The 12500-nt window shown below is 41.3% G+C and overlaps 1 protein-coding gene across 1 annotated transcript in view; it reads left to right on the top strand.

Moving 5' to 3' along the window:
* LOC143036153 (uncharacterized) overlaps nucleotides 1–12500 on the top strand; it is a 46291-nt gene that overhangs the window by 8324 nt on the left and 25467 nt on the right. Inside the window, exons 3-4 of the mRNA XM_076203401.1 lie at nucleotides 3370–3477; nucleotides 4767–4997. Coding sequence (XP_076059516.1) covers nucleotides 3370–3477; nucleotides 4767–4997 — 339 coding nt within the window. The remainder of the gene's footprint in view (nucleotides 1–3369; nucleotides 3478–4766; nucleotides 4998–12500) is intronic.

Genomic DNA, 12500 nt, shown 5'->3' with positions numbered 1-12500 from the left:
GTCAGGTCTAGGCAGTCTAGCACCCACTAAACTCTGGTTAACAACTGATTACTGGAAGGATAAAGGAAAATAGAGTGAAGTACCGCCATGTATACTTCCCAACACCCCCTAAATTTTATTTCAGCACCCCCAGGTTAAGAAACATTAGACTAAAGACGCTTGTCCAGGATAGTACCGAGTATTTTTATTTATTTGCTTATTTTTTCATTTCTATTCTTTCCCTCGTTCTCACCCCATCCCCACTCATAAAATCTGTTACTCCTCTCGAAAAATAGTAGTTGATGGTGAGTTGTCATTGTATTATCAACAATAACAACAAATACGGAATCTATTTAGATGGAAATTATAGGCATGAATGAGAAACTTATTATTGACGTCCTATATAGACCTCCTAACCTCAGCATTGAACAGACTGATCCCCTGATTCATGAAATTCGCAGGGCGTCCCAGTGCAAAAACGTTGTGATCATGGGAGATTTTAATTAATAAACATTGACTGGGAAACTTTTAGTAGATCAGGAAGCGTAAAATTTCTTAGATGTGGTGCAGGATAATTTCCTGAAACGATTACCGATCCTACGACGGGAGATAATACTCTGAACTTACTTTTAACTAATATTGAGCACCTAACGAGGAATGTAAAAGTGGAAGATAGTCTAGACTCTAGCGATCATCAAGAAATAAGGTTTAATATGGGAAGAATTAAGTAGTACGAATAACGTTTTATACCCGTTGCACTGAGATCTGGCCGTTAGGGCGGAGCACTGGGAGTTCCCCTGTGGTGCCAAATATAATTATTCTATAATTTCATTTTATTTTATAATTCTATTTTATAATTTTATAATGTTGCCTCATATGATTATATTATAATTTTTTGTCACACACCACCACTGAGGTAAAAATCAAAGCAATGTTTTCTATACAAAGGTTTCGTTTCTTTAAGTCTAGATATGGCATATGTGCATGAGAGAGCGACGTTGCCGCTACATCTAATCTCTGGCCCCGCCCCCCTCATACTGCATTCAGAAAACATTGCATCCACATGCACGTTCTCGCCATGGATGCCCACATGTGGCAACACCGGGAAATCTCCTAGCCCCGCCTTATCGGCCAATTCTCCTTGCGCTGACTATAGTACCGGACTTCAGGAGAGCCAATTCTGATAGGATGAGAAAGTATTTAGGACAATTGGTCACTTACGAGACCGACCCAGGGGACTGTGACCGGGTAAGATACACGGTCAGCCTAGACGCCATTAGCGCAGTGTGTCGGGTCACGGACCAAGTGACCTTGGGTCAGGTCACTTACAAGCGCGAGCTCAACAGCCCGGTCAGTGATCTGAATGAAATATAAAGTAACCTAACAGCTTTAATTCCAAATGCACAAAATTAATTTATTCCCCTCAAGTCAGTACGAAATAATAGTAATACTCCCAAATGGACGACGGACAGGCTGTAAAATGAAATCGGAATGAAAAGAAGACTACCCCAGAATAACAAATAGGGAAACACACCTCGGATCCAAATATAACTATATGGCAAGACTGGTTAAAAAGAACATGCGCACAGCGAAACGTAACTACGAAAGTAAGGTTGCCAGACAAATGAGATCCAACTCTAGGGACTTCTCTCATGTCTACAGAACAAAAAATAAGGAAAGGATAGGACCAATTAAAAATGACGAAGATGCCATAATAGAATGGGAGGAAAAAATGAGTGAGGCATTTAACAAATATTTTTTCTCGATGTTTACAAAGGTTAGATATGTTACCTGACTGCTATCCAATTTTCAGTGGGGATGAAGAAAGTAGACTATCTAACATAAGCATTAGTAACGTAGAAGTTCAAAATCCCCGGATCTAGACGAACTTTTTCCGAGAGTGCTTAAAGAGTGTAAATTTAAATCTGCGACCAGTTAATAGAAATATTTAATAAGTCAGAAGACACTTGTTTTGTGCCTATTACTTGGGGGACAGGTAAACGTTGTTCCTGTCTTCAAAAAGGGAGATAAATCGTCTATATGTGACTACAGACCATTCAGTTAGACATCGGTTATAGGTAAAATGATTGAATCAATAATAGCTTATAGAATCAGAGATCACATCGAGAGACACAATTTGATTAGTGACATGCACATGATTTCTCCAAGGGTAAGTCATGTGTGACTAATCTTCTATCTTTTTACACTACAGTATAGAAGGCGTCAGATAACACTGATAGTTACGATGTTATTTACCTTGACTTTAGCGAAGCGTTCGACAAGGTGCCCCACCAGAGACTACTAAATAAAGTCCATGGCATAGGAGGAAAAGTGTTTGAAAGGATTAGAGCTTGGATCAGTGACAGAAAACAGCTGGTCACCATAAGTGATGTAAAATTCAGATGGAGGAGTGTTTCTAGTGGAGTTCCCCAGAACTCGGTTTTGGGTCCCTTATTGTTCATAGTGATGTTAGTAAGTTTGTGGACGACACTAAAATAGGACACCTAATCAGGTCAGCAGACGACGCAGAGATTCTGCAGGATGATCCTAGCAAATTCTTTACATAGTCGGTGAAATGGCAAATGGACTTCAATATCTCAAAATGTAGCGTATTAAATGTAAGACTACACAACCCCGAAAATAGATATAGCTTAGATAACACGTTCTTAGAGAAAACTGACTGCGAAAGAGACTTGGGAGTTCTAGTGAGTCCTGACCTTAAATTCAGGAAACAGTGTATTAGTGCCAGGAGTAAAGCTAGCAGAGCATTAGGTTTCATTGCTAGGACGGTTACGAATAAAAATGTAGAGGTAGTTATCAAACACTACCTAGCGCTAGTTAGACCCATCGTTAACAGTGCGGTACAGTTTTGGTCTCCGTCCAATAGAATGGACACCAATTCACTTTAATCAGAACAGAGGAGAATAACCAAAATTATACATGAACTCGGACATTTACCTTAAGAGGAGAGGCTAGACACCTTAACTTACACTATCTGGAAAGACGACGAGTTCGGGGTGATCTAATAGAGGTGTTCAAGTAGATCAAAGGCTTTAACAAGGGTGACACAAACAAGGTCATCATCATATTAAGACAACAGAGCAGGAGTCGCAGTAAAGGGTTTAAATTGGACAAATTCAGATTTAAGAAGGAAATAGGCAAGAACTGGTTTACCAATAGGGAGCTCAACGAATAGAATAGACTTAGTAACCATGTAGTGAGCGCTGAAATTATCGGTTGTTTGAAGAAATGGTTAGAGAACTTTATGGGTGGGGATGACAGGTGGTAATGGATATGGAACTGCCTAGTACAGGCTTTATAGTGTTTTGCAGCCTCCTTCATTCTTAAGTTTTAATGAACACGAGTACATTTCCTTTCCATTTCCCCCAGATCTACAAAATGAAGACGCTCTTGGGCAACCGCCTCACCAACCTGGAGGACCAGATGGCCGGCCTCCGGATCTACTACTCGACCACCCTGCACATGCACACCGAGGAGGTAATGAGGAGGAGGAGGAGAGGTGGTTTGCGGAAGGGGGGGAGACTTGTCTGAGAACTGGAGGCACTCGGAACGATGTATATGTGTGTGCATTTGCGCGCGCGTGCGTGCGTGTGTGTGTGTGTATGTATGTGTGTGTGTGTGTGTGTGTGTGTGTGTGTGTGTGTGTGTGTGTGTGTGTGTGTGTGTGTGTGTGTGTGTGTGTGTGTGTGTGTGTGTGTGTGTGTGTGTGTGTGTGTGTGTGTATTTACCTACTTGTATTTACCTAGTTGTATCTTACAGGAGGGGGAACTATGCTCGCAGTGTCTAGTTTGCTCTTAAATTCGTGTATGGTTTTTGCACACACTATTGTTTTGTCCAGTTTGTTCCAGATGTCTACCACTCTGTGTGCAAAACTGTTTTTTCAGGTCTCTTCTATAACTATCCTTTTTGAGTTTTTATATATCCTTTTGTGTTTCTCTTGTCCCAATTTAGCAATTTAGTAAGTCCTCTCCATCAAGGACTTCCGTACCATTCATGATTCTGTATATGGTTAGAAGGCCGCCTCTTTTCTTTGTCCCAAAGTCGGTAGTTTCAATTTAACCCGTCTCTCCCGGCGCGTGCGCTTGCGCACGCGCGCGCTCGTGTGTGTGTGTGTGTGTGTGTGTGTGTGTGTGTGTGTGTGTGTGTGTGTGTGTGTGTGTGTGTGTGTGTGTGTGTGTGTGTGTGTGTGTGTGTGTGTGTGTGTGTGTGTGTGTGTATGTATGTGTCTATGGGGTGTGTGAGGACTCGAACGAAGTTATCAAACACCTGGTCCACCCTCTAACCTACTGCGCTGTGTGTGTGTGAGTGTGTGTTTACCTAATTGTAGTATAAAGGAAAGGAGTAACGCTCGTGGGTTCGTGTCTCTTACTATTCTGTTATCTTAACCTAAATTCATATGTAGTTCCAATTTGGGCTATATCTCCTTATTCTCTAAGTATCATACCACGCGCGCCCACATGTGTGTGGTTTGTGATATGTGTACGCGTATGTGTGTTTGTGTGTGTGTGTATATTTACCTAGTTGTATTTTACGGGAAGGGGAGCTATGCTCGTGATGTCCCGTCTTTACAACTCATTTTATCTAGACTGTGTGTGTGTGTGTGTGTGTGTGTGTGTGTGTGTGTGTGTGTGTGTGTGTGTGTGTGTGTGTGTGTGTGTGTGTGTGTGTGTGTATGTTTACTTAATTGTAGTATACAGGAAAGGAGCAAAAGTCGTTGGGTCCCGTGTGTGTGCACAAAAGGTGACATAAGTTCATCGCCGTTTCAGATGCTGTCCCGCCTTGAGGGCGTCCACGCCGGAGTTGCCCTGACCGTCTCCCAGCTCGGTGTCAGGCTCGAGGACCACCTGGCCCGCTTGGAGAAGAACCTCCTTCTGCACCTGGGCGCCGCCGTCGGGAGCATCTCGTCTTCGGCCGTGGCGACGGGCGAGGTTACGATGGAAGTCCTAAAGGCCTATGTCAGGGACACCACCGACGACGTGGCCCGCGAAGTGAGGAAGGTAGGTACCGAAGTTCGAGAGAGAGAGAGAGAGAGAGGGAGAGGGAAAAAAGAACGTTCTTGCCGGACAGTCGGCCAGCCAATGAGCACGTTCAGGGCAAGAAGTGGGCGGGGCAAAGCAAAAATAGGCCCAGAGAGAGACTGCGTCATCCGCATGACGTAATCAGTGGGCTGAACTTTTGACAACCTATAAGGTAAGAGGACTCATTCGCGGTCAGAATGCCAAATGTATAAGAATACTTTAGCCCCAATTATGCATAAACCAGGATACCAGGTATGTAAGAACACTTCGGTACCAGTGTTGCAAAGGCTACAAGGTGAAGATCCTACGCCAGGAGGCGTTGAATAGCTGCAGCCGGACTCGTCACTTTTGCTACATGTACATGCGTTTTGGGGACTGTTACGGGGTGGGCAGATAACAGACAATCACTGCTGGGAGGAATAAGAAAGGAGTGCGGGACTCGAACCCGCAACTAGGAGGAAGATTCGAGACTACCTGGCACGCTTTCGATTGCACCACCATGTAAGTAGTCAGCTAGTCAATCAACCATTTGGAGTCCACCGTTGGACAAAGTCCTCCTCCAACTGAATACAATCTAGTAGTTTCTGGTTGGTTTGCTCGTACAGGCCCAAGATTGACCATAAGGACAGAAGCACTGGTAAACTATAGTCTCCATTTTTGTCCTTCTTGTCGGCCCGCGGACCTCTCCTTGGAACTCTTAGCGATCCTCTCAAGGACCCCAGGGCCGCAGCTCCACGTCATAATTGGGGTTTTCATCAGCTGAATAAAATCGCCCGGCGGCAAACGGGATGGACAGTGACGTCACTCCTTAGGGTCGTCGTCATTGAGCCTTTTTAGAAGCGAGAGTGCTGCCTCCCCCCACCCACCCCCACTCTCTTGAATAAAATCATGTGACGACAGTCATAATGACTGTGTAATAGAAGACCGTACAGGGACCTCTTATTTTTCTCCCTCTCTTTGCTTCTTTACTTTTATTTCTGCTTTTTTATTTCTTTAATTTATTTTTTCTTTTCTTTTCTTTCATTTTCTTTGTATTTCCCTTTTTATTCTCTTTATCTTTTTCTTTTCTTTGCTTTTATTTTGTCTTTCTTTAGTTTCTCTTTTTTCTTTTTCTTTTTTATTTACTTTTCTGTTGTTGTTTTTTTGTTTGTTTTTTTTCGGTACCACCCAAAAGAACCGAACCATCTCGCTATCCTTACTGAAAATACTCGAAATGTTGTCGATAAACGTTGACTGCATAGGAGCACCTTCAAGTGGATTTCAGTTCATCATCCAAGAACCAACACAAGGACGTCCTCACCACCCCCCTATCGCCCACCCCTTCGGCTGAATAAAATTGTCTGGCGGCACCTTGGAACAAGTATGTAGATTGCAACACTGTGATGAAGTAGAAAACGAGGAAACTCCTTGTAGGCCAGATGAAGTGGAAAACGAGGAAACCCCTTGTGGGGCACAGTCCAATCACTTGCGGCAAGCCGCTCAGACGGTATCCACTGTGTTACCGCGCGGTCCATAGTGTATGTACCGTATTATATATATATATATATATATATATATATATATATATATATATATATATATATATATGTGTGTGTGTGTGTACATATATATGTATATATATATATATATATATATATGTACATATATATGTATATATATATATATGTACATATATATATATATATATATATATATATATATATATACATACAGATTGACCTCTCATTAACGGAGACCGCATTACCGGATATCGGATGCAACGGACAAAATCCGCTGGTCCGGTCCGACAGTCTAAATTTCGCGGGTAGGTGTGAATGCGTTCGTTAGTTCGGCGTTTGTCCGCTGAGTGGCTGATGGCGTGATGGCGCGCACTTTGTTTTGTTTACTAGTTAACAAGATCGTGATCGGTGTGGACGTTTGTATGTTTATTAGCTGCGTTTGCGGTGTTTTCGCTGTGTTTTCGGTGTTTTTTGGTGCTGTTGTTTAGTGCTGTGCAATCACTTTGGAGGAGATCGCTGAAGCTGTTCTCGCTGGCAACGAGCAAGAGGGAGTGAGTGGCAGTGAGGAGGAAGAGGAGGTAGTGGCGGTTAAACCCAAAATGTCGGAGGTGCGCCAGGCTATTGACACGCTCACAACTTACATTGATCTCTCTGCTAACGGTGACGTTCAGGCTTATTATGAACATTTGCGCACTTTAAGAAAATTATTGATTCGTGAACAGTATCAGAAAGGGAAACATTAATATGTATGTACGTATACTATGATTTTATAGAACTTAAGGGGTGATCTCCCCCCAATACACACTCACAAAACCACTCCAAATCAACGGATTATTCACATCAACGAACACCGACCACCTTTTAGCCCATTAATGAGAGGTCAATCTGTATCTATGTATATATATATATATATATATATATATTTATATATATATAGGTGTATATACATATATATATATATATATATATATATATATATGTGTGTGTGTGTGTGTGTGTGTGTGTGTGTGTGTGTGTGTGTATACATATATACATATATATACATATATATATGTATATGTATATATGTATATATATATATATATATATATATATATATATATATATATATATATATATACATATGCAATAAAACACTAGGAACGTCTGTTCACAAATGCGTAAGTAACCACCAGGAAAAGTAAACTAACGAAGCAGAGCGCTTTCGTATAATTACATCTTCAGTGCAGATAGAAAGAAGAAATTATAAAATGAAGAAACAAGGTACAAAATATATGACTGAGCGAGACATGAAGAGGGCATTCGAAGAGGTAGTGGAAGAAATGCACGTGACGTTTGAATCGTCGTGGTAACCAACAAGTATGGGACAACTGCTCATAGTTTATATTACAATTTAAATAATTTGAAATTATATGAGAAATATAACTATCTAATTTGTACAAACCTTGATGGAGATTAACATTTATTCCCTTACTAGATTTGATCAAACTGCATTCAATTAAATTTCTTTCTGTTATGTTGTTGTATGTGATGACTTTAGCGTTATCCCAGTCAACTGGGTGGTTAAAATGGTTTATGTGGTTGAATATGCCGCTAGATTGGTTTCCCTCTCTAACGTATTTCTTGTGTTGATTGATTCGTATTTTGAGTGTTTTAGCAGTCTGACCAACATAAAACTGATTACATGATTTACAAGGTATTTTGTACACACACCTTTTATCACTATTCACAGAATTATTTATTTACAGTGTTCTTATTGTTAAAAACTACATTAATGTTGAATTTACGTAATATATTTGGAATGTTTTGCAGGTTCTGTATATATATATATGTATATATATGTATATATATATATATATATATATATATATATATATATACACACACACATATGTATATATATATATATATATATATATATATATATATATATATACGGTTTATTGGGTATAGCAACATTACTGCTGAAAATATACATCCTACAAGATTATAACATTATAAAACTATGACAGTGAGAAAATTTTGCTACCAGCATTAAAAACAAAACAAAAAACAGTAAGCTAAGGAATAGCTGTGTTGTACAACGATGTTAATTCTTGTTGTTGATTAAGTCCACATATGTCGGAATGGGACTCTTCTTATACCGGTCGGTGCGTGCCCTGATCGGCTTCATGGTATTATGGTGCCGCACATGCTGCCGTGGTCGTGGTACCGAGGATGTTTTAACTAGGGTGACCGCAAACGACCTCAGATTCTGAAGATAGCAGTCAGCAAGGGTTGATAGTCCTAGTGTGGTGAGAGCGTGATGATAGGTGGTGTATTATTTGCCAAGGATTGTGCGACAGGCTCTTTTCTGCACTTTCTTCAGCTGTCGCTACTGCGTGACTGTGAGTGAGGATTCCCAGGAAGGTGATGCGTACATCAACTTGGGTAAAATGAAGGAGGTGTAGATGGTCTTGAGATCTTCAGCCTATGCCCCTAATGAACTCAGCCGACGCAACATATACAGCTAGTAGGAGGCTGCCCTAACAGTGTTGGCAGTGTCCTCCTTCCAAGTCAACTTATTGTCGATGGTTATCTCCAGCAGCTGAATTGACTGGACCACTTATAGTGGTTGGCCGTCAGTTGTCAGCAGGGGAGGGAGGAGAACGTCATTGGAGGTGTGGAAGTGCATTACCACAGTTTCCTTGTGGTTGATGGAGACTCTGTTATGCCTGTCCATGTGTGTAGCTTGTCCAGCGTGTTCTGCAGTGGGTCGTAGTTCAGGTCAGTGTTGCACACAGGGATCCCCACCGTGCAGTCATCTACATATTTCCACCTGTGCGGTGTATCTCCCAGGGCATAGTTGATGAGTATTAGGAAACACAATGGCCCCATTCTTTTTCCCTGTGGTACCCCACAGGATAGGTCCTGGACTGCAGGAAGTCAGATAGCTAAGCCACCAAGGAGGTAGGAAGGCCAAGGTTTTCTTGAAGTCAATGAACGCCACTGCAAGTGAAGTCTTGCGCAGCTCGAGATTTTTATAGATAAAGTCAAGGAAGCTAATAAGAGAGTGAGTGGTGGAGGATGTTTTCACGTTACCAAACTGCTGGGGATCAATGAATTTGCTGATTTTGAAGTATGCCCACTGGAAGACAAAATCCTCACAAATAAGACTAGGAATGGGAGTGATAGCAATGGGCCTGAGATCACTAAAGGACTGGGGACTGGAAGATTTGGGGATAGGAGTAATGAAGCCTGTCTTCCAATCCGTGGGACGTTTGCTCTGGTTAATTGAGGCATTGATTATTGAACAGATCGGGATGGGAACTTCGCGAGAAAATTCACGATAAAGTTTGACGGGTAAGTCTACGGGTGTAGGGACCGCTCTGACACAGGGATAGGTCAATCCCGAGCAGCGTTTGACAAGTGGATGCAAAGTGGTCATTTATTTTGCTCTGCCGCAAGATCCGGTGAAAATTGTGATAAGAGGGGATGCAAGATGCCTGCCTCATACCATACAAGCTTTTGACCCTCTTAAACCACAGGCTACTGTTCTGCTGTAAGTATTTGTTCTTATTGGGGTAGTACATTTTCTTGGCTCTTTTGATTTCCCTTGTGACTTTGTTCCGGAGTTTCTAAAAAGGTTGATGTCGGTATAAAAAAAAATATATAGCACGCTGTTGTATCAATCTCTTAATCCTGAGAGTGATCCATGGGGCGTCAGCTAGGTGTGTTCGAGTCTGTTTCAAAGGGAAGTAACGTGTGTGTATGTGTGTGTGTGTGTGTGTGTGTGTGTGTGTGTGTGTGTGTGTGTGTGTGTGTGTGTGTGTGTGTGTGTGTGTGTGTGTGTGTGTGTGTGCGTGTGTGTATGTATATGTATATTGCAGAAACCACAGGAATCATAAAGTCGGAATACTAAACGTTTTCGTCTATCACGACATCCTCAGAGTACAACGCAATAGACGATAACGTTTAATATTCCGACTTTATTTTCCCTGTGGTTTCTGCAATATCATTTAGTCACGCGTTATTGTGATTGTTTTTGCAATATACATGTATATATATATATATATATATATATATATATATATGCACATATATATAATTTTGTCTGTGATAGAGGAAAACTCTGTGCATAGAGAAATGATGACACTTTTATACTACGACTGTCCCTCCGTTATGCTGTCCCCCAACCTCTTGTTGCTGTCCTGTACCATTTGTCTGAATATTCATTTCCTGTTTTCGCCGACCCTGTGGTGGGGGAAGAGAATGCTACCACCATTTTTTCCACTTGAGTCGTAAAAGGCGACAAAAAACGGAACGGGGATGGGATTAGGAGTCCTACTAACTTTAGCCCCCCCAAAAAAAAAAATAATAATAGTGATAATAATAATAATAATAATAATAATAATAATAATAATAATAATAATAATAATAATAATTATAATAATAATAATAATAATAATAATAAAAAAATAAAAAATAAATAAAAGGACATGAGAGGGTCTGGGAGTTTTCCAACCAGTACCCTAAGGTTTGGGTCTTTTAATGTGAGTGGATGTGGTACAGATGGGAGTAAACGGGAAGAGATAGGCAGTATGTTTGTCAGAAGAAAGATGGATGTGCTGGCTTTGAGTGAAACTAAAATGAAAGGAAAGGGCAACTGTGAGTTTGGGAGTGTAGCTGGGAGGTACTCAGGAGTGAAGAGGGGACGAGGTAGAGAAAAGGTGGCTATACTAGTAAGTGAAGAGATAAGTAAGCGGGTAGTGGAGTGGAAGGAGGTTTCATCAAGGTTGATGTGGATGAAGGTGAAGCTGGGAAGGGAGATGTGGGTTTTTGTAAGCGCGTATGGACCTTGTAATGAGAAGAACGTAGAGGAAAGGGAGGCTTTTTGGGTAGATATAAATGAGTGCATAGAGGGAATAGGGAGAAATGTCAATGTAGTTGTATTGGGAGACCTTAATGCAAGGGTAGGAAATGAACCAATAGACGGAGTGATTAGGAAGTATGGAGTTCCAGGTAAAAATTGTAGTGGAGAAATGTTGGTGGAGATGTGTCATGAAAGAGAGTTGATGATAGCAAATACAGTGTTTAGGAAGAAAGTCAAGCATAAGTACACATGGGAGAAGGTGGTGGATGGAAGGGTGACAGATAGAGCATTAATGGACTATATAGTGGTGACCAGGAGTATGGTATGAATAGTTAAGTATGTACATGCTCTAAGGGGATAGAGTGGGGGAATATCAGATCATTTTCTGGTGGAAGTTAAAATGAGAGTGGAGAATAGGTTGAGAAATAGGAAAAGGGCAGAAGGTAGGGAGGTACTTAGAGTGAACTACTTAAATAAGGAAAAAAAGGAGAGTGAGAATAAGAAGCTGAAAGAGGAGTGGGAGGGAGTCAAGGATAGAGTAGAACTAGGAGTGGAGGAGGAATGGGGATAGTTCAAGGAGGGAGTCATAAGGTGTGCAAAGATGGTGTGTGGAACAAGGAGGGCGGGAGGAAATAGAAGGAAGGGTAGTGAGTGGTGGGATGAGGAAGCAAAGAAATGTGTAGAAGAGAAGAAGCAGGCATTCATAGATTGGCTGCAAATTCGGACGAGGGAATCGTATGAGAGGTACAAAGTAAAGAGAAGGGAAGTTAAGCATAAGATAAAGGAAGCAAAGAGGAGAGCAGATGTGAAATGGGGTAAGAGTATGTAAAAAAAATGAAAGCAATAAAAAGATGTTTTGGAAGGAAATTAAAAAGGAAAAAGGAGGCGAATCAAGTAGAGAGGAAAAGGTAAAAGGTACAGATGGAGAAATGATAATGGAAGAGAGGGCAGTGAGAAGAAGGGGGGCAGAGTATTTTAGGGAGTTGCTAAATGTAAAGGAGGATAGGGAGGGAAAGGTAGTTGCAGTGGGAAGCGCTAAGAAAATGAGAGTGATGAGAGAGGAAAATGGAGGAGAAATAGGGAAGGATGAAGTGAAAGCAGCTGTTAAGATGATGAGAGCAGGTAAGGCAC

This window comes from Oratosquilla oratoria, chromosome 20 (assembly GCF_046742065.1).
Source record: "Oratosquilla oratoria isolate Oo_2021 chromosome 20, ASM4674206v1, whole genome shotgun sequence".
NCBI classification, from domain to species: Eukaryota; Metazoa; Arthropoda; class Malacostraca; order Stomatopoda; family Squillidae; genus Oratosquilla; species Oratosquilla oratoria.
The sequence above is the reverse complement of the archived record's forward strand: the minus strand, read 5'-3'. Positions and strand labels throughout refer to the sequence as shown.